Source organism: Haplochromis burtoni, unplaced genomic scaffold (assembly GCF_018398535.1).
Source record: "Haplochromis burtoni strain Fernald_Lab_line unplaced genomic scaffold, NCSU_Asbu1 Contig_151, whole genome shotgun sequence".
Taxonomy (NCBI): domain Eukaryota; kingdom Metazoa; phylum Chordata; class Actinopteri; order Cichliformes; family Cichlidae; genus Haplochromis; species Haplochromis burtoni.
The window spans coordinates 166,726-188,833 of NW_024582512.1; the positions used below are offsets into that span (position 1 = coordinate 166,726).

The following is a 22,108-nucleotide window of genomic DNA, read 5'->3' on the forward strand; positions in this document are numbered from 1 at the left end:
AAGAGAAGAGAAGAGAAGAGAAGAGAAGAGAAGAGAAGAGAAGAGAAGAGAAGAGAAGAGAAGAGAAGAGAAGAGAAGAGAAGAGAAGAGAAGAGCCCACACCCTGGATGAATCCAATAACTCAGCTGTTCAGCATATTTCATAGGTTCATATGGATATGAAGCGGCAATAGTTCTTCCAAAGCTTGTTTCCCAAAATGTTCTCTGACTTCAACATGAATACTCTGCATGTCTATGAGATGCTACAAATGTGAAAACCAATATAAGTTACATTTACTCTGTCAAGGAGGAAAATAAAGTAAGCTCACGTTTAGCCTTAAAATGCAGCCAGGTTCATTTTGAGTATCTTCTTTCAGGACTACAACCTACATCGTCTACTCATTTATCAACTATAAATCAACACAAAGCGATAACAGTAGTAAAGTGGTGAGGTCTGTGTATCCCTTAAAGTGGCTCACACACTTTAGTTTATTTTAAGTTGAAAACAGGAGGATACCATGTTAACCCATGTGTAAAAATACACACACTAGAAACACATGCCTGCTTCTTTTTTCTTTTTCTTTTTGCTTCCCACTGCTGTCCAGCTGAATGGGCTGTTCTGGGCTGCCAGCTGGGCCCTGTGTGCACCTCACGAGGGAGAGGAAGACACAGCCAGACACAGGCAGAGCATTCAGGCTTGCACCACAGTCCTTTTCAACCCGCCTCACAGCACTGATTTCAGCCAGGCGGAGATAGCAGGGGGGAAAAAGGAGCAATAGAGAGGAAAAGTGACAGAACAGCTCATCTACTACAATGGGAGTGTAACAGTACAAAGCAAAATCAAAGAAACACACACATAAACAGTATTTTATTTGTACTGTGTGAGCATCTAATTATAATCTTCATTCAGATTCACTGCAGGTCAGAGGCCCCTGGTTTAATAAAGTGGTATGAATGCTCTCGAAAGACTCGCGCTCAACAATAAAATGATCTCACGTGACTAAATAAAATACGGCAGGCCGGCCTTTAATTTCACAAACACAGAACTGATTGCAACAAACTTGTTCACTGTAAAATACTGAGCTACAGCCATGGACTGGCTATTCACAGCTACTTACTTAGTGGTGTTGTCTCTGAAAAATAGAGGTATGGCTTTTAAAGTAAAGCTGACACTTAGATGTGTGTTAACATGCATGCAACAATAGTTATGTGTGATGAACATACAGAAAATGGAACTGAAAGTGAATATGAATTCTCACTTTTGCATTTGTCCCTACCTCAGTGATAAATATGTATGTCAAAGTTTCTGTCGTTTAGTGAATTAACAATAAAAATTGAGCAATTTCTTATCAAAGCCAAAGCCCAGATGCAGGAAAACAAAGCAGGGCTGCAAGAAAGAAAAAGGAAGAAATAAAGCGTACAGCATCTATAACTCAAAAGAAGTGTGCAAATGGTCTGTGAGTAAAAATAGAGAGGTAGGTACAACCCTTATAAGATGAGCAGCTGAAATGACATGATCTAACCCTGCTTTTAACATGCAACCAAAGTTTCTGTTTCAGGTGACTTAACATCGAGTGCTATTTTTGGATCACACATCTAAAAATGTGGGTGGGTTTGTGTGTGTATGTATTTAACCTTAAAATAGCTCTTCTATTTACTGAGTATCAAGGAAAAAACACAGAAGACAACTCTCGTGAGCAGTGCATACAATGTTGTCTTGCAAGAGGCGCAGATCTGCATACTGATCTGAGCTCTCGGCCTGTGGTTGTTGATGAGACGCTATCTCTAGCTACAGAGTATGAGGGCGTGGAAGTGGACTGAACAGTATGTGGATTCTAATTTATTCAGTCAGTCCCTGCTGGGCAGCTAATACTAACCAGCTGTCTGCGGATATCAGGCTAATGTCTTCTCAACACAAACAGTCCAGATGATTGAGTGAGCCCACTTTTAGTTTCTGCTCGGTCTGTGTTCAGTGTTTTTGTGTGCACCTAGGTGATGACACAGATTTTAATGGAGTATCACAAGTGTTTCATGCAACGTGGGTATTCATCTAATGCAACTGAATGATTAAGAATCAAATACAAATTAGCTGCATCCATACAAGGTACAGTACAGCTAGCTAGATACAGCTTTACAACAGTCTGCAGACATTTATTTACCAATAAACTGCTTCCCCCTACCGTTAATAAGAAGCCACATAAACTGAGGACGGAAATACGTCTAATCCACCAAGTCATAACATTTAAAATCCAGAAGGTAATCAGGTCTTTTCTATACATTTTTTTTTAAATTATTAATTAAATTTGATTAACAATGAACATGAGGATAGCTGTTACTTGGGAAGAAGAGCAGGTAATTCACTAACCACAGAAACACTTGCTCAGTATCTTTGGGGACGATACTGAACCCTTAATTGCCCCTGATGCATCCATCAGTGTGACACAAATGAGCTCAATAACTCCATAAAGCTCCAAAGAAGCAGTACATGCAACAAAATCCAGTTGTGCAAAGTTGAGGCCGATGCAGACTTGTCCAATTCGTTGGTTATTTGGCGGAAACATTATTTCCCCCAAAAGTAAACCGTTATCAAACGCCCGGGAACTTTTGAACTCTAATGTAACTAATGTATGAATTAGAGTCATCTCACCCACAGCACATGCACTGAAACACTAATCCACAACAGTTGGTGCCCTCGCCATTCAGTCTACATCAGTTGTCCAAAAACAGGTGTGTATGAGGGGTGTTACTCGCATCTCAGTCCAAAGCCAGATATGGAAAAAAACATCTGAACAGTAGTGATAGAGGGAGGTGCTAAAATCTATTCAGTTTGACATCTTTACTCTGCTTTATTGTCTTTAGTGGTTGATATTTATTATTATGGTGTAAGGGCCTAATAATAATATAATGTAATGTCATATACTTATATTAGCTGAGCTATGTGCATGGTAAATGGTCTGTATTTATATAGCGCTTTACTAGTCCCTAAGGACCCCAAAGCGCTTTACATATCCAGTCATCCACCAATTCACACACACATTCTCACACCGGTGATGGCAAGCTACAATGTAGCCACAGCCACCCTGGGGCGCACTGACAGAGGCGAGGCTGCCGGACACTGGCGCCACCGGGCCCTCTGACCACCACCAGTAGGCAACGGGTGAAGCGTCTTGCCCAAGGACACAACGACCGAGACTGTCCAAGCCGGGGCTCGAACCGGCAACCTTCCGATTACAAGGCGAACGCCCAACTCTTGAGCCACGATCGCCCCCTGTGCATGGCATTTATGTGTTTGTATTTGGGGGAGTGGGTTTGTTTATTGGTCACTTTTTTGTGATCGCTGTTTACTTTTTTGATTGTTAAGTGCACTTTACAGTCTTTGCTGATACAGGAAAGAAAGAATCTCTGTGAGACATTTTCCAGATAACATATCAGAGAAGTGGCACGGCCCAATCTTAGCCTCTCAGCAGCTTTTTAAGTTGTCCCTAAAGCCACAAAAGTATTAATGTTAAACAGATAACATAAGTTTTAATTACCATAAGTGATGAATGAAGTGGTTCCTGATATTATCAACACCACATAAATTAACAATCATAGCAATCTCCATATAGCGGTCTGTTTATCAGACAAATAAAGTACTTTATTGTGCATAAGCATCTGTAGTAAAACCAGCATTATGTATGTTATTGTGTAATGTGGAAGAAAACACATGCATAACATAATGCTTCCATAAAGTATAGCTGTGAATGTGCTGGCTTTCCTCCTCTTCTAATATAGCTGCTGATGGTTAATAGAACAAATATTTACATAAAGTCTAATCTTTTTTTTTTGGCTTTGTTTTGTTCTTATCGAGCGCATGCACCGAATGCATTATATGCAACGAGCTTTGCTTCGTAATACTGGAGTTTCAGGAAATACAACAGGAACAATCAGCTGACTGATGGAAACTGTTCAAGCTCACAGACAGATAGACAGACAGTAGTCGTCAGCATTAAGTGAGAGGAATATGGCATATAACTTCTGGTCAGTTTGTGTTGACACAACTTGTCTCATTAAAGAACTGACAATGTGCAATGTTAACAGTAAAACACAGAGCAGAGAGGAAGCTGTAACACAGCACACACTCATTCTGATATATTGAAATCAGGGTCAGCAAAGTTAGTTTAAAAGGCTGAAGGGGACTACCCTGGAAAATGAGGCCTTTTGCGAAATGTTATTAATGTATTTAAACAGCTAGTTTTGTTCCAAGGTTGTGTTTTGGTAGTTAATGGGTCCTGCAGGGCAGACTGCCTATGATTTAAAAAATAATAATAATTAAGTTATTCCAGGCAAGAACTTCATAACCTCCCTGGTTATTCCCTTGGCACGTGACAATAACAGTACAGCAAATACCTGCAGGGCATTTTGTAATAGCACTATAAGTTTCCGTCTTCTTGAAACAATGACAGCATGAAAGGCTCGTTAAAAGCACCGACAGCCTAATTCTAATATCTGCTGCTGATCTTATGAAGTTATTGACTTGTATATTAATATCACATATGCCTTCAGTACATGCTTGGCTATTTGACCTTTTATTCATGAGGTCCCCATCGCACTGCATAACATACGGAAGGACCGATCCGATCTGATAATGAGTGCATTGATAAGTATTAATATATGTCCATATTCTGCACTACAGTGACAACTGCAACATCTACACACAATCTGGCATGCTTAGCATTCACATTCATTTCCATGTGGATATAGGCAAAACTGCTACCTGTCAGCCTATTAAACCACACCTGTCCCTGAGCAGGCACTAATCTATTTCTCTCGATTAAAACGTGCGAGGCTCGCTAGCTCCAGTGTTCACTTACTGCTTCAGTTAGCCCTCACCAACCTGCCTAACGTTAGCTAATACAGCTATAGCAGTTATAGCCTCAAAGTCAGACCAAAATGTTTAATCGCACAGTGAACATTTCCCCAGACACTTCCGTCAACACGACACAATCAATGCAAACTCTTAGGTAAATGGGTTGCAAATAACTTTAAGATAAATCCGCTGCCTGGCCCCGCGATGGACAGAGTGTTCATACAGGCCATTACAGTATTATGGCTGGATAGCTAACGCCTGCTAGCCATGCTACTCTGGCACTTCCAACCAACAAACAGGTATATTTCCTCCTGACCAGGGAGACAGTCACGCTTAACCTCGAGTATAAATGCGTGCGCAAGTGCAAAACAGCTTACCTTGGTTCCCACTTTTATTTTTATTCCAACGGCGGCTGGCACAACATTGCACTTCCCAAATAACATCAGCAGACAACAGCATCCAGCCGAGCTGTAAACACAAGCCCAACCAACCCGCTGACAACCACACCGCGCATGCGTCTGTCACTGCTCCTCAGTCTATGCAGAAAGGAGGCGCTGGCTGGTGTGCAGCTTTGACTGATAACACGAGTCTGTTTTGTTTTGTTTTTTAAGTCAGGGCTCATCTTAAATGAGAAGTGTCAAACACACTGGGCCAAGTAGGAGTCTGTTCTCCATTTTTCAAAATAAATGCAGTTGCAAGTGGCGTGAATGTCTGTGCTTGGCTCTGGAGGTTTTTATGGTATAGATGGAGGTTTCCATATCTATTTCATAGATTTTCTTATCTATTTCATATCTATATCATATACAGTTGCTGCTGTCAGGTGGGAAAGTAGGTGTAATCATGAAATATTCAGGGTGTGCAACTACACATCCAAGAATAAAGCAACAGGAAGTTGCTTTATTCTTGGATTTCAGCAGCTTCAAACACTAATGTTTCATTCTTTCATGACAAGGCAGACTGGGGTTTCACAGAAGTCCCAAGTTCTTACCTTTGAGTGCTCATTCCTTTTCTTAGTGTTGTAAACATATGTGGTGCTGATGCTGACCATATAACTCCTTGGCTTAGTACAATAGTTGGTACAGTCATAAAATAATGATATGTTCTCCTCTTGTATTAATTCATGCACTTCTACATAGAAGAACCTTTATTTCCATATCTCCAAAAGTTGAGTCTGTTCATCTGGACGTAGCGTTTTCAGTAGGAGAAACGTTTCAACACATCCAAGTGACTTCTTCAGTCTCTTCAGTCTTTGTTTCCATAGTTCACACTCAAGTTAATCAAATGTAAACCCAGAATTTTGCAGTACTTCAGTGTAGATGGTGCCCAGGGGTATGTATAGAAGGGATGAATGGGGTTGTACATGGTCCCTCTGAAATATGGTTCTCCTTCTCTAGTTGCCTGCACCCCAAATGCATTGGACTAGAGTACAATCCCACCACTGGATGAGAGCACAGATAGGACCATTAACGCAAGTACTTTACTCAGGTTTTATGTAGTTATACTTCATTTAACTATTTCCATGCACTTTATATTTTGAGTGCAATTATAGATCAAGTTACAGAGCAATATATCTGTAATTAAAATCATCAACAGCTGCAATGTTAAAGATACATACACATAAATATTTCTAAAATAATCGAAAAATATCATACATATGATTCTAACAGTGCCATTTCACGTGAGTACATTTTGTTCAAGAACTTAAATATATTTAAATATACATCCTGTGAACTACTAAGCTATTTAAAAATGATTCTTTTACTTAGGTAAAAAGTCTCTAATACCTTTTTTTTCACTTTGCAAAAAACTATCCATTAGAAGTTTCTGTTTAAATTCATATGCAGCTCCAGTTTTCACATAATAAATCTGTAAAAAAGGACTGCGTAGTTTGAAATTGTTTTTTGATCACCAGTTTTATACACTTATTAAATATATCTGGTCCTTGTGTTGCACCTCATTAAAAAAAAACCAAAACAAAACAGTCTTGATGGCGTCCTTCTGTTTACAACATATCTTGGGTTTAAAAAAACAACAACTATGTCCCGCTGCAGTCAGTTATGAGAAACACACCTACGGTTCTCATTGTGTCGGTGCCATGCTGGCCCTTCCTGTCCAGCCTGTTGTTTCATAAGGGACGTACGTGGGAACACAAAGCACAATACTCCGTTTAAATATATTGAAAACCAGGTCACCACATCACACCAGGCTCACACACATACTTAGCGTGTTAGGAAATAAGAGATTTCTAATGAACGCTTCACAATAACACTGACCACCTCATGTTTAAGTCCACACTTTTAACAGCCACTTTGATTTGATTAGTTTAAATGCACTGCAACAATCACGCAGGAAGGAATGTATAATCCTGCTGCATTTTGAAGCAATGTGGGTGCATCATTGTGATATTCTACTTAAAAAAAAGATCCTAGGAAATCACATTGAAAAGAAAAATCATTAGCACAGTGGTGTAGCAGTTAGCATTGTCACCTTGGCGCGCAAAGGTCTCAGGTTTGAATCCAGCCTGGTGGCCTTTGTATGTGGATTTTTAATGTTCCCCTCATATCTGGGTGGGCTTTCTCTCAGTTCTCCAGCCTGGATGGATGGGTGGATCTAGAGGTCATTTTTTGTCTACGTTCACACTGCAGGTCTTAATGCTCAATTCCGATTTTTTGATCAAATCCAATTTTTTTGTCTGCTCGTTCACACTACAAATAAAATGTGACAGCAAACGTGCTCTAGTGTGAACCCTCAAAGCGGCCTGCATGCGCAAAAGAAGACGTCGCACACAACGCGCTCTGTTTAGACCCAGAGCAAACAGTATTGTTTGACTGATGGCCGTTATTATACAGACTTTTATGGATTCGACCTTTTTTGGTGGATTTTACCTCTTGTTGTTAATTGTTGTAAATGTGCTCCAGCATCTAATCCTATAACAAGACAAATCAAGACAAGAATCACACACACAGTACTATTGTTGGTTTATTATAGCATGCAATTTCATGTGCTAAAATCTTCTTTTTCATAACTTAACGTCTCAGTGCAACCCCGAAGCAGTATGCCGCTGGGCCAAGCTGTCTGCAAGTCATTGTAATACATTTGAACAAGCCAGAAAATGCACCAGAAGAATCAGTCAGTAAAACAAAACTCAAACAGTTTCATACATTATTAAGAGCACATAAATCATCACCACCATAGGTTAGACTTTACTCCAGCCCTGCATTACTGCACAATTAGTAAAAGGGAAACCTTTCACAACGTGATATTTCCAAGGAAATAAATGGAATACATAACAGTATTATTCATCTTGGGGACCTTTTGGATATACCGTCTCTTAAGGATTGTAGTTTCCTCATTCTGAAACATTACACAACTGCCCCAATGACTTAAACATTTAACTATATCTGATTATCACAGGTTGTATAAATGAGCGTCTATACTAAAAGTCCATCTAATGATGGTGTCAGACTGTATACAATGACGGATGTGTACCATCTCTTAATAGTTTACATTTCAATCGAACAATAGATTTGCAAATAAAATGTCTAATACAGACATGAATAGTCAGAAAACATCAGTTCATATGTTTCACAATCAACAAACAGGCTTTCCCCCCATATAATATAGAATAATGCGACACTTTTTTTCTAATAAAAAACATTTTTAGCAAACTTTCATATCCAAAAGAAGCAGACTTCGAATATACCAAGAAAAAAAAAATACCACAACAACCAAATGTGGTTATAACAATAATAATATAATCTCTATTAAACAATAATTGATTTTCATGAGCAAGCAATTAAAATGCTGCAAGCAAACTTCAGCACTTGACGTGGCCACACAGTGGGCATGTGCAGAACTCTTACAGCGCTGGGTGTGTTGTATCACAACTACAGAATTGTCATTACTCCTCCGCCATCACAAGAGGGATTAGATCGCATGCATGACGCAGGATGCAGGGAGGGCCAAGGTTTAGGAGGTGGGTTGAAGGGAAGTGGGAAGGGGCACTCGCTGGGTGCGATGGGAGAATCAGTGCAGTGCAGTGCAGTTAGCCACTACAGCAGTGCTCCAGACACTTTATAGGAAACAGGGAGTATCACTTTGACATTACTTCAATACTCACAATACTGTTTTTACATACAGTAGTGCCCAGCCCTTTCTCATGTGAACACAAATAGCAAAGCCAATACTTAATACCGAGAGGCAAAGAAAACACTGGCAAAGTAAACATTGGCAAATAACATAATCAGTGCTAACACTTTAACCCACGCATGATTGGGGTGAAAGGGTCAGTTATCAGCAAAGTGAAATTCAGGCAAATACTTCCACATAATATTCAAAGTGATGGATATAGAAAAAGCCAAAGTAGCTGAGCAAATTAAGACTTCCCTGAGCAATTCAAAACAGACATGGGTCCGCTAGCCCCCTCTAATGGAACAAAGCACAACTACAAGAGAAGTATCTCACTCCTCGACTTGACAGAGCCTCTCCCTCCTCGCACAGTTTACAGGGGAAGGAAAATTAAAAGCTGTGGGACGGGGCGCGGATTTCAGAGACTGATTGTACTGTACCCAACATGGCACTTAACATTATTATGTTGTACTTCAAAGGTGAAGCTGTAAACAGATGCAGAGTGATAGTATAGGTAGCTGAGCTGATTTAATAACCGTCTGGAAGCAGCTAAATCCCTGTGCCTGCCCTTGGCTTTCACGGTCACACAAAACAAAAAATAAATAAATAATTTTTTTTTAAATTCTAAAGAGTATCACATCAAGTTATAATGAAATGCTCAGACCAATTTATCCAATTCCCTTCTCTCTCTTTCTCTCTCCTTTTACTTTTATTAAATAATGAGAGAAAATATGTTAATGCTTATGTTTCTGAGTTTGTTTATTAAATAGGTACAGTAGCGGGGATAAGAGGAAATTAAGGGAGCTTGAAAGACTTGAAAATCAGTTAGCTTTCGTCCTCAAGATTTAGAATTGGATGTAAACAAACCTCATAACTATATATATATATATATATATATATATGGGTTCATGTTTTGTATTTATTAAAGTCACTAAGAAAAATTCACTCATGACAAGAAGCCTCATATTTATAAAAGGAGTGAGGCACAGCAGGGCTGTATGGAAATCACCCATATTGAAACAAAGCCACGGTGAAGTAGCACACGGCAATGTAACACAGACAAACATTGGAAAGCAAGTCTACCACAATGTAACACGCAACTAACAACAAAAGAGTGGCAAAAAACCTATACAGAAATACCCAAACAAACAACTTCACAGAAGTTAGTTAAATGAAACTAACCAAAACTTTTCAAAAAGTAAAACAAAGGTTTATAGCATGAACAGATGCACGAAGTGGCGTCCCTCTCTTGGGTAGGCTTGACCTTTAAACATCACGCACAGCTGGTAAATATTGTTTACACAACACACACACATACACAAACAAACAAAAAATGACGGGACCGGAAATAATAGACGGTGGACTTTTTAAAATGCAGTTCCGTTTTAAGATCACATTTGTGTTCGTTAACACCTTTTGAAATGGTAAACAAACAGAGCTTGTGTGTGAGCGGGGGGACTGTAGAGCACATGCTTCGTTTTAGACCACGCTAAGGAGAGAAAGGCCACTGTATTGCATGTTTGTGTGAATGGCAGTCACATGACGGCGTGAAACTCTTTAACTTAATAAGAGTAGCTGATTAGTGCCACTACAGGCACAAAGAGATAAAACTGACTTGTAGAGAAATTCATTACATTTTCTCTAGCTGCTGCTTGAACTACAAAGTCTGTTCCTAAATAAAATACATTTATGTTAAAAGTATTGTATCATTCATTTAAAAAAAAAAAAAAGTAGAAAACTGACCTTAGGTGATCAGTGATCTTTTGAAAATTTAGGTCTGTATGTTTGTGCCTCTGATCCCATGACAGGACTGGAATCCAGAGCCCAACGTTTAAAAGATCATATGACTCAAAAGACAGAGGCTTCATTCACTATCAGCACTTTTTAAAGACCTCTGCTGCTCTTTTTTTATTTTCTCAGAAGGGTGCCGTGCCCTTTCTATTTTTGGTCTCAGTATAAGTAACATCTATGTCTTAATCTTTTCAGAGACGTAAAATGAAATGTCAATATGAAACATAAGGCTGCTCAGAGAAGGCATTTGTTATAGCCTAATAAGACATGGAAAAAATTTTGTCCGCCTAAAAAAAGGGATAAATAATCCCACTGTTTACCCTTTAAAAAGCTATGTGGGCCTTGACCATAAACCAGCACCTGCTTTGAAACTTTTGGAAATGCATGTTTTCCAAGGCACAAACTAAACGCAAATTAGACACAGCGAATTAATGTCAAAGCATTCAATGTTTGGGACAGGCGTAAGTAAATGGAGGGTCTGCTGCTGCAAATGACTTCTGTTTAATTTCCTGTGTACCTCAATGCTATACTGGGAGAAAGGATCTCAGTAAACTTGGTAAAACTGAAGAACATTCACTTATCATATTGTCACCCATAAACTTTATCTGACAGCTTATGCAGAACGACAAGAAAACCCCCCCAAAAAAACGAAACAAATGAATTCAATCCTATGTGACCGATCGGATGGTTTAAGAGCTCTCCAACCCTCCTTGTAAATATGACCAGATTTGGCACGGCAAACACAGACAAGTTCAGCATCTACTATATGGGAAAACTGGCTATTTACCTTCCTAGCCATAAACAGCAAAGTTGGAAAATTAGTAAAATGTGTATAACTCTTGACCTTGCAGCGTGGCACAGCACAGGCTGTTGACCATTATCTGTCAAGTTTCAGTTAGGCATGTGATCAACATATATGAAGGCTGGAATTAAAAGGTTTTCCATTCAACCAGGATGTGGAACTCAGGTGTAGCTCTTTGTAGGTCAGTGATTGACTTTGTGTCCTCTTAGCTTCCATTGAGCAGCATCTCTGGCCCAGATGTTTCGGGACAAGCCCGGGTAGAAGTGTCACCCAGTCGAGGGGGTCCAACCTGGAGCTTCGCAATGCCCAGACCTCCTGAGACTAACCCTCCTGGAGACAGAGACTTCCTGCAAAACAGGAGAGAGCAAAGATGTGAGACAGGAAGACAGCGAGAGATTGTGCGTCACTTAAGTCAAAAATGACTCAAGACTCGGGGCAATCCTGTGAACAGTGATTACCATGGTAATTCACCTGAAGGCCATTTTTTTCAACAGGTGAGCATCCATCTTTTCTGACTCTGTTTGTGGGTGCTCTGCTGCAGGAGATGAGATGAGGGTAGAGGAGCACGGAGGTGAAAGGAGAAGGGAAGCATCCTGAGACTGTGGGGTGACCAGGTCTAACGACTCCTGTGAGGCAAAATTGTAACACAAGACAAAGAATAAAGAGGTCTGGTCGATAATTAAACCTTTTTTTTTCTCAACTTGTTTTTTTACTGAGACTGTTCCCAGTTCAGAGTTGGGCAAATTCAACATCAATCTTCAGAACATGAAACTACATATAGCGTCAGCATATACAAAATCATACTGACCTGAGACTTTATTTCCTGCTGGTCCGAATCCTCCATGTCTAGAGCACAGAGTTCGAGCTCAATGTCTCGATCTGGGTCTGACTCGCTCTCGGCTCGGTCCTGATCCTGGCTAAAGGCGGTCCGGTGAGCCTTCAGATCAGACACAATTTTCTCGCCGCTCCCTATTGAAGTTCGTCTGGCATGTAGCTCTGAAGCACAGAGCTGCTCACTAAAGCAAGCACAGACCGGCACAGATCAGTTTTTTTAAACAAAGATTACTGTGTGGTCATGTACAATCATGTGAAAAAATAACATTTCCACAGGCCTTTAGGAGCTATAACTTGAAGTAATAGTTTTCTGTAGGAATTTGCTGCAATTCATAGAGGTTAGCACGCATTTGTTTTTGCACAGCTCTCTATGGCCCAGCATCAGAGAGCATTTCAGTCAGGTTTAGGTCTGGACTTTGACTGGACTATTGTGACACCTTGATTCCTTCATAGCCAATGTGTTGAAGAGTTGCTGCTGTGATTGATATCACTGTAATGCTGCATGACACAATTAGGTCTGAGTTTAAGTGGTCCAGCATATGACCTCACATTTCACTTTACAATATGTTGGTATCCACAGGAGTTTATTGTTAACTCAAGATGCTCAGATCCTTGGGCTCGTAAAATGAGCCTAATTCATCGACCCTCCACCACCGTGCTTTAGAGTTAGTGTGAGATGTCTGTGCTGATATGCTGTGCTTGATTTTCTTCAAAGATGGCGCAGTGCATTATGGCCAAACATCTCTACTTTGGTCTCATCTGTTCCAAGGACAGGTTTGTATAGATGAAACTTTGCAAGCCTAAGCCGTGCTGATATGTCACTTTTTGAAAGAAGAGGCTTTCTCCTGGTAGCCCTTCCAAACAAACCATACTTGCTCGGTCTTCTTCTAATTGTTCCGTCCTGAACTTTAAAATCCTAACTGAGGCTTCTAGTGTCTGATTTCGAGCTCTGACTGTTGCACAATGTGATGGGGGTAAATGTGATGGGATGCCCACCGCTGGGTATGCTCCCGAAATTTAACCAAACTTCTGCATTTATCTCAGTGGTCTCGCTTGGTGATGATAAGTTAATCATGTGCATTTGATTAGCAGCATCTGGCTGCGACTTACCCTCTTAATTCCTATGGAGGCAGTAATGGTGTGCTTAGCCCTGTGAAAACCTCCTTTTCACATGACAGCAATGAAAAAAAACTAGAAGGACAGAGTCTGAATGTAAATGCTGTACCTCTCCAGGAAACTAGAGTGGCTGGAAGAGTCTGATCCTCTGGAGCTCCACCTGTAGTCACTGTGATCCAAGTGAGCATTGTAATCTATGAATGAATGAAGAGTTGTAAAGTAAAACATTTGTAAAAACAACTGAATCACACCAAATAAAGCAATATAAGAAAAAACATCAGATTGTGCTTTAACTCTTTTCAAAGAAGGTACTGATCTACTTTTAAACATTTCTTATCTTTTCTCTTCTCTTTCAGTCCCTTTTGAGTTTTTCGTACGATATCTTCTTTTGTTTTTTATCCCTGCTCACCTTTGAAGTTGATGGGAGTGGTACTGGCACTCCCTTGGCAGGCTGTTGCTTGGACAGGGTCAGTGGTGTGGTAGCCTGTGCGGGACGCCCTGGAAATGGCCCCCCACTTCGAGATAATGGGCCCCTCACTAAAGGGAATGATCGGGTCTTCGTCTTTCAAGCGACGGTAGTTATCCAGCGAATGCAGCCATCGCTTCCCGACACCGCTATCTCCGACGCCACCACCTCTACTTTCGTTACTGTCCAACTCCTGCATGGGGAAAACACGTGCACATTTTAAAGCGATCGCACACATTTGTACACAGCCAAAAATTCTGTGTTTTGCAATAAACAATAGATCCTTTTGTATATGTGAAGAGCCTTACCGAGTGCTCAGAGCAGGCGTGAGATGAGGTGTGCGCAAGCGTTTCAGGCTCAAATGAGCTGAGGCAGGGCCCAATGGTACCACAGGACCAAGGGGAGTAGTGAGCCAAGCCTTCATCACCTCTGAACCTGCATCCCACACACTGACCTCCACTATTTTCCACATGCTGAAAGAGAGAGATAGAAAAACAGGAAAAAAAAAGATTTTTGCTTGCTGTTCATTGCTCTAGATTTAGTTGCCCAAAGGTCAAGGAGATTTATTTATTTATTTAATTTAAGATTTATTTTTCAATTTTTCAGGCACCTGAGGAGAATAGCTACACCTTTTTTTTCCTCCACTGATCTTCGGACAGGAATATGCCATGAAATATTCAATATTTCATATGTTGCATTTGATAAATCATGCAGAAAAGCTAACATATTTTTAAGGTGCCCATTCTCTTTCCCAGTTCATTAAATACTGTAACCTTGCCTGGTTTCCTTTGGCACCTGTGCTGTGTGACACCTGATTACAGCAATAAGAAGCTGGTCTTAACTCACCACATATGGACACCTTTAAAGGGCCACCTTAAAGGCATTAAGTAGCCTTTAGCATAATTTGCAAATGATCCTGAACTTGACAACCAAGAGCAAAATTAAAGTGTAGATGAAAACAAAGTGCTAAACACAAAGAACAGAAACCACTGTTCCCAAGCTTAAGAATTGGTAACTGAAAACCACACCCACCCTTTTTTGCTTCCCTATATGGACTTTGTCACTCTTTAAAACTGAACAGTTATCTCCCAGCATACAATATTGCTGCAGCCGGTGAGTCAAAGGACACTTTGTTCATATCTCAGCAATCTGACAGAAAGGCGGTATTTGACACCCTGAGATGAGAGCGTGTTGGTCATCCCTGTGACAGATTGGCAGCCTGTGTGTGGGTTTAGATGGGATTCAATTCCTCCAAGACCATGCAAAAAGCAAAGTAACGTCCTTAAAATATAGCAGCCACATGTACTCACTAACTTGAATTTCTGCACTTGCTGCCAGTGCTGACACTTTGCAAAAATCACTGCGCCGACAGCCAGTCTCCTTGGTCTTATTTGCTTATTCTTGTTATGCAGAGTCTTTCAAATTTTACTGAACGTGTTAAGCAAACAATTAAAAAAGTTGTGCACCTAATAAGTGGTCGATTTAATCGTGGATGTTTTCACAAACAGACATCTGCCAAACTCTTAAACAAAGCTTTACTCCGCTGAAAGCCTGAGTCACTGCTTGGTGAAGTCTTGCCTTCTCTTTTTCTCTCTCACTTTCTCCCGCACAAACACACACACACACACACACACACACACACGCCACAATTGTGCATTGCTATGGTATCTTCCTCCACAGTTGCTAGGCAACTATCTCCCACTTAAATAGCATTGGACACAGCTGAAGCATAAGCTTTTGGGATAGGAATTAAAAAACAACATAATTTAAAACCGTTAAAACACATAACCAATTCACCCCTTCGTAGCTTCATCCGCCTGCAGTGAGCACGTTAATAAATATTTAATAAAAAGAAGGGCAGTTTTACTTGTCATGGCAATAAATCCCCTTAAAAGTGTTGTGTGTGTGTGTGTAAATAAGGAGAAATGGGCATCTCTTTTATTTGCTTTGATACCTCTGTCCCAAAATCGATGGTGAAGATGGGAGAAGACTGGGAGGGTCTGTTGGCACTGTGATGATGGTGATGATGAGCCCACTGTTCCTGCTTCCTTCTGAACAGATCCTCATAGCCTAGAGCAACACGTCCGTAGTCCTGAAGAGGGAAGCGATGGGCAGGGGAGGAAACATCAACAGAGATATTACAGCATATATAAGAATAATATGAATAATAATATATCTGAACCCAAAATGGTAGTATTGATACAGCCTTTGCAGTCTTCTGCACTTGTGTGGCCTAGGTCTGAAACTGGTAGCAGCCAGGGTGGAAACTGTAAATAACTATGCAATATAATGTAATGTCCTTTATGTGTCAGAGAAATGTTCACAGTGGTTATTTTTTCTATTAGTTTTCCTCATCATGTGTACATGCAAGTGGGGGGGATACTGAGTTGCATTGCACTTAGTGGATTCATTTTCTTTTCTTGGCTTTTAGTAACGCATAATAATGCCAGATGGGATCATGTTTGTTTGCTCTTTGCAGATTTTTTTTACACTGCATTTCCTCATTTTCACTTTTATCTCCACAAATACACCCTACAAAACGAGTCTTGTTATGTACGACAGGTAATGTAGCTCTGTCGGTGAAGTGCGCTTTAGCACTGCAGCAGTATAGCTGGTAATGCTATACGACGATGTGAGAAGGAGACAAGTGAGTGGGAGAGGCAGAGACATATTCGGGTGAGAAGTGGGAGGACTATAAAGGAGGTTGAAGCTCCATGCTGCAGCTCTGTGACTGAAGGGGAAGGTAGAGGTGAGGCGATATGTGGGTGTAAAAAGAGTAAGAGAAGGAGAGGAGATGTTGCTGTAAAGAAGCAATAAATCTGTTCAGTGTAACACAGACCACCACCAATTAAAAATTGATAAGGTAATGTGATATATTGGGATGTTAGCATTATTTTCCTCAGTAGGGACCACTACTTTTTAATTACAGCATAACTCAGTCACTTATCTCTCTCTGTATGCCCACTGATCAATAATTCAAATATATATATATTTTTTTTATTTTAAAGACTTCTGCTCTTCAAATGAGCCATGGGGGAAATTACAATATCACCACTGAATTAAATGTCTAAGCGAGATGTTACTGATAAGAGGAAAGTTTATTTTTCCAGCCAATTAGTAGTGAGTGTTGCCCTCGGCAATGGTGAAGATATGTTGGAAGATAAAGGGCCAAAAGCTGCAGTTCTTCAATAGACCACTTGGGGCTGGCTCTAAAAGTGTGCCAATTCCTGTACACCCCCACGCTACATATGCCCACTTAACTGAAGAGATGAAATGTATTTACAGCTTTTTTCTATCATTTATTTACCCCCTCTCTGACAGCTACAGTCCCCTCCATAATATCTGAGCTTTTTCCCAGCAAAGATTTTAATGGTGATTACAGTAGCAGTGTTGCTGTTTTGGATGCTAGAAAAACATTTTCTTTTCACTCACTGTGAGCTCACTGTGCCGGTAACAGCTCTGCCTCTTTGCTCTGAGTGTGTATAAATTATGACATCATCGTCTTTGCTGCTGCTGCTGCTGCATTATCAGTCTTTCTGTTTAAAAAGTGGGGGCCGTGTGGGCTGTTGTCATACTTTTTATTCACATGCCTGCTCCGAGAGACGTTTCTATTGCAGGTCTATTTTTAGTCGCAAATGTGGGTGAAACGTTTACGTTTACATGGTGACAACTGCGCTCTACAGACTCATAGATTAAACAAAGCTTCGATGCAAACACAAAAAGTATGTCTTTTATATACAGTCTATGGTTGTTTCCCCTACCCTGTGTAGCCCTGCACGATGTTCAGCTCCAGAACAGTAGTTGCTGTCTAGAGAGTTGAACCTCTCCCTGAGTGGAGGTTGGTAGACAGAGGAATGCAGCACCTCTGGAGGCAGTGAGTTACTCCTGGCGTCCTCTCTGTGGTACAGCTGCAAATGTAATCATCAACATTACAAATAAAGTCGCAGAATTACCACACTTTATGGTAGTATGATAGTCGAGATTGCTCACCTGAGGCCTCCATACTCTCCTGCTGTCATAGAGGGGAGCGTAAACTCCATGAGCAGGGCCCATTGGGTGCCCTGGGTGGGCATGGAACGTGTGAGGTCCCATTCGATCTCTAGGCGGGTGTGATGGGTACCCCGAGGAAGACGAAGAAGGTGGGTGTGGAGTTTGAGGTTCATTTGGGTAAGAAGATGGAGGACCAATGGAAGGTGGCAGAGAGGATTCTGGGACGTTGGAGGATCGCAGGAACCGAGCCATACAAGGTTTGTGAGGGGGATGAAGACTTGATGGGTAATAGGAACCTGCTGGAGAGTAGGAGGAAAAGAAGAAAAACAGAAGCTATGAGCACTTTCCGCCTATCGCACAACAGTGAAGTATTTCTGCACATCCAACTTCGTGTAAAAACAAACTCACAGGCTGGCTGATAGTGGGCAGTGTCATATGTGGAGTGAGGCTCCTGGTAGTACACCTCGGACGCCTGAGAAGGATGCGATGGACGCAGAATAAACTGACCATGTTTGGGTATAGGAGCACCACCATCAGACCGTCCGACTGTGGTCAAGGGAGACATCACTGATGAGTGGCTGACTGGAGTCCTGGGAGGAGAGAGAGGCTTCCTAATGAACCGAATGACAACACACAGAGAAAGAGTTAGTACAAGATTAGGACTGAGTTGGAAATTCATATGGTGCTAGAGTTTTCACCTGTAGTTATTCTCTTAGACATATAAACAGCAGTGCTACGCTTAAAGCAAAATTAACATTGATCACAGGGTTAAATACCAACAACAGAAGATGTAAACATCAGCAAACAGGTGGAAACAACTCTTACTGTTCTGCTGACCCAGATGCGGTTTTGTTGGAGCCAGACACATTGGGCCCACTAGTTCCATTTGGCACAGCTCGCTTAGATTCCTCCATCACATCGAGCCCTCTGGAGATCAGCTGAGGGTGATTTAGGCTGGGTACTCCCTCCGCCATGGTAGCTGTGCTGTCTCCATTGCCTTTGAGCCCCTGTCCTACTCCTCCAGACACATCAGAGTGAATGCTGCCCTCCATGGTGAAAGTTTTATTCATTCCCCCCTGCGCTAAAGGGAACCCACGGCCCACACTGCTGCTCTTCTTGTTCCTCAATCTAAATCTATCGAGTAAAGGATGCACAACAGGAGCATTCAGTATAATGGACATGTATTAGATGCTATTTTTTTTAATCATAGAAAATGGAAGTTATGTAGTTGCACACTCACTTCTCCAACTCATCCTGTGTGTGCGCAAATGTGCAGCTGGTTCCTCGGGGACAGCCTCCCTGCTGACGAAGATCTCGGCACATGCTGGTCTTATACTTGCTGTTTGCCTGAGGCTGCAAAATGCACAGACCCAACTATTAAACTACTACGTTTATCTCATAGGTAAACCTACTATAATGAACATGTCTCCCTACAACAACAATTTCAGTGCTTTTCCAGGCGCATGAGACTCACACGGCAATTTCAGTCTCTATTCGCTTGGCTATACTTTTAAAGACGAGGTTCAGTCCTCTCAACTAAATCTGTTAACTGTTAACAGCTCTACCAGCTCTTTAAAACATATATTATGTTAATGGTCTTTTACAAACTTGCAGCACATCCCACCTTATACCTGGTTATCTGTTTTGCGACTATAATTGTTAGCCTCAGGGTACCTGTGGAGTTTCATGGCTCTTCTTGCTGAAGTTCTGTATGAATTCCACTAGACCATGAACCACCAGCTTTACAGCCAGCATCACACTTTCGAGCTCCTCCCATGATGGTGCGGAAGCATCTGCACACAGAACGACAACATACAGTTTGTTAAGCAGAGGTTTTTATTACGGTACTAGAAGTCCACAAAATTTAATCTACTGTGCTGTGTAAAGGGTGGAATTACTAGCCCTAACCCATATTTCTCAATGTGCTTCCTAAACCCAATAGTGGGATTAAAACAGTTCCACCCAAAAGTGGAACTGTAATTTTGGTAGGCCAGCCAATCCTGAGAAGGTCCACTAGTCTTCTGGGTTTTCTCCGTTTGTGGATAATGACTCTGGCTGTGGTTCACTGAAGTTCCAAAGCCTTGGACATTATTTGTGATGCTTTCCAGAATGACAGATGTCGACAGGGCAGGGCAGGGTGAATTACTTTTCACACAGGTAGGTTTGGATAGCTTTTTTCCACTGATAAATGAAATCATCATTTAAAAATGCCCTTTGTGATTACTTAGGTTATCTTTGGCTAATTGTTAAATTTGTCTGATGATCCGAAACATGTAAGTGTGAGCTATTCACAGAACTAAATTACAGAAAGCCCAAGTAGAATTTTGTAGTGTAGCCCACTGAAAATATAAAATAAACAACTGAGACCCTGTTACCATTAAGTCAAATTAATACTCTCCCCATCTGGAGAGTTATTTCTATCTTTTTGGACGTTCCTACACAGTCTAATAACTAAAGAAGATATGAAAGGAGGAATGGTAAAGCTAAATACTATCATAATGAAATGTCACAGTAATATTTACAGCATTCAGATCTTGGCTTCGTGCATTAAGATGTCAAGATTTGATAATTAACACAAAATACATTGTACAGCTGAAGGTCACATGACTATTTTGTTTGAAAAGCACAAGCTTCCAGTTTTTTGCTGGCTGTAGCACAGCAGCAGCACTGCAGAGGGATAATATCCCACATGACACCAAAGAAAATATAGCCACTTGCAGTAATGCAGCATGTATAATATATTGTCTAATAATTTGAGAGGCACAGTGCAGAATACATTTCTGAGTGCTGAGGGTGTATGTAAAAGACAAATAGACATCAAACACTTAGTCATTATGTTTTGATTAGTAAATGTTTAGCACACATGATGAATCATAACTTTCCCTCTGTCTTGCACTCGCAATTTGCCTTTTGGCATGTAAGCAGCACTTTTTTCACTCAACAATCCTTCTGAAACCCTAATAATTAGAACCATATGGATACTGTTACCCTGCCTCCCACCCTACAGCAGCTGGAATAGGCTTCAGCCCTCCTGCGACCCTCATAAGGATAAGTGCAAGAAATTGGATGGATTGATGGATGAATACTGTTCTCTATGTGGCAGTCCACACCAGTGGCGTGTTGAAGCTACTGTAGGTGGAGTCACTGGGGATATCCAGGGGTAGAAATATGGAGTGAACTAATAAACAAAAATATATAAAAGAAAATAAAAAAAATTGAATAAGGTGGGCAATATAAACAGAGTTAGAGAGGCAAAGCTGAGATGGTTTGGACATGTGCAGATGGGGGGAGTGGAGATATTAGACAGAGATTTTGAATGAGGACAAGCAATGGGTTGATGTGACAGAGGAGGATGCTAGGGAAGCAAATGAACAAACCTGATGCTATTGTCCCACCGTTTATTTCACAAAAATCTGACTTGGGTCTTATTTTCTTGTTAATAAATGATACAAACTGTGGAGTGTGGGGCATGTGAAGAAAACCAGAAAAAGCTTGAGATCCATGGTGTTAAATGAAGGGACGTACCTGGGTTGTGGTCTATGTTGGCTAGCAGTTCTAGGTGTGGTCTAAGGCTTGTGAGGTTGGCAGGATCTCCTGTCCTCTGCAAGACGATCGTCAGCTCCTGAACACTCTTTGCAAACGACTCTGGAGACTGCAACTAGAGCAGATGAAAGAAGATGATGGTCGTTTTTCAAAGAATTAATAAACAGATGATTGCATTATTCCTCTGCTTCCGCTCTCCAGACGCTTGTTATAAATAGAGATGGACCGATCCGATATTACGTATCGGTCCGACACTGACATAAGTTACTGGATCGGATATCGGAGAGAAATAAAAAATGTAATCGATCCATTAAATATCAAAAAAGCACCTCACAAAACTTGCAACATGGCGTAACTCGGCTCATAACCGTGGCACGTAGCAGCAGTATGCATCACGTGATAGAGCGACTGTGTGTATTTGTAGCCTCGCTACCAATCCGGTGTTTCATCTCCGAGGAAGTGATCCCAGAGAGAAGTAAAGCAAATGTGTAAGTTCATCTCTGAATGTTTGTAAAGCATTCCCGCGTTAAGCTTAACAACTGATATATGGAGCCACCTTTGCCCAGAAAGAGGAAACCAGCGGCTGAACAACAGCAGCACGTTTAAGCTTG

General features: G+C 41.0%; 2 protein-coding genes across 8 annotated transcripts in view; both read right to left on the minus strand.

Moving 5' to 3' along the window:
• LOC102293409 (rab GTPase-activating protein 1) overlaps nucleotides 1-5,349 on the minus strand; it is an 83,418-nt gene extending 78,069 nt beyond the window's left edge. For both annotated transcript variants that reach the window (XM_005931842.3, XM_005931841.3), the window contains exon 1: nucleotides 5,205-5,349. The gene's annotated coding sequence lies outside the window, so the exon portion shown is untranslated. The remainder of the gene's footprint in view (nucleotides 1-5,204) is intronic.
• A 2,439-nt stretch (nucleotides 5,350-7,788) lies between these two features.
• The window catches only part of rc3h2 (ring finger and CCCH-type domains 2), a 25,627-nt gene continuing 11,307 nt past the window's right edge, over nucleotides 7,789-22,108 (minus strand). For 3 of the 6 annotated variants that reach the window (XM_014336655.2, XM_014336651.2, XM_014336652.2), the window contains exons 7-20: nucleotides 21,480-21,612; nucleotides 19,629-19,747; nucleotides 19,195-19,307; nucleotides 18,780-19,088; nucleotides 18,363-18,565; nucleotides 17,955-18,253; nucleotides 17,726-17,872; nucleotides 15,919-16,056; nucleotides 14,273-14,437; nucleotides 13,908-14,157; nucleotides 13,608-13,692; nucleotides 12,357-12,564; nucleotides 12,020-12,174; nucleotides 7,789-11,895 (exon numbers count right to left, since the gene is read on the minus strand). In XM_014336655.2, coding sequence (XP_014192141.1) covers nucleotides 11,754-11,895; nucleotides 12,020-12,174; nucleotides 12,357-12,564; nucleotides 13,608-13,692; nucleotides 13,908-14,157; nucleotides 14,273-14,437; nucleotides 15,919-16,056; nucleotides 17,726-17,872; nucleotides 17,955-18,253; nucleotides 18,363-18,565; nucleotides 18,780-19,088; nucleotides 19,195-19,307; nucleotides 19,629-19,747; nucleotides 21,480-21,612 — 2,466 coding nt within the window. In that variant the 3' untranslated portion in view covers nucleotides 7,789-11,753. Of the gene's footprint in view, nucleotides 11,896-12,006; nucleotides 12,175-12,356; nucleotides 12,565-13,607; nucleotides 13,693-13,907; nucleotides 14,158-14,272; nucleotides 14,438-15,918; nucleotides 16,057-17,725; nucleotides 17,873-17,954; nucleotides 18,254-18,362; nucleotides 18,566-18,779; nucleotides 19,089-19,194; nucleotides 19,308-19,628; nucleotides 19,748-21,479; nucleotides 21,613-22,108 lie in introns of all 6 variants that reach the window. The other 3 variants (XM_014336654.2, XM_014336653.2, XM_014336656.2) reach the window with 3 other exon arrangements.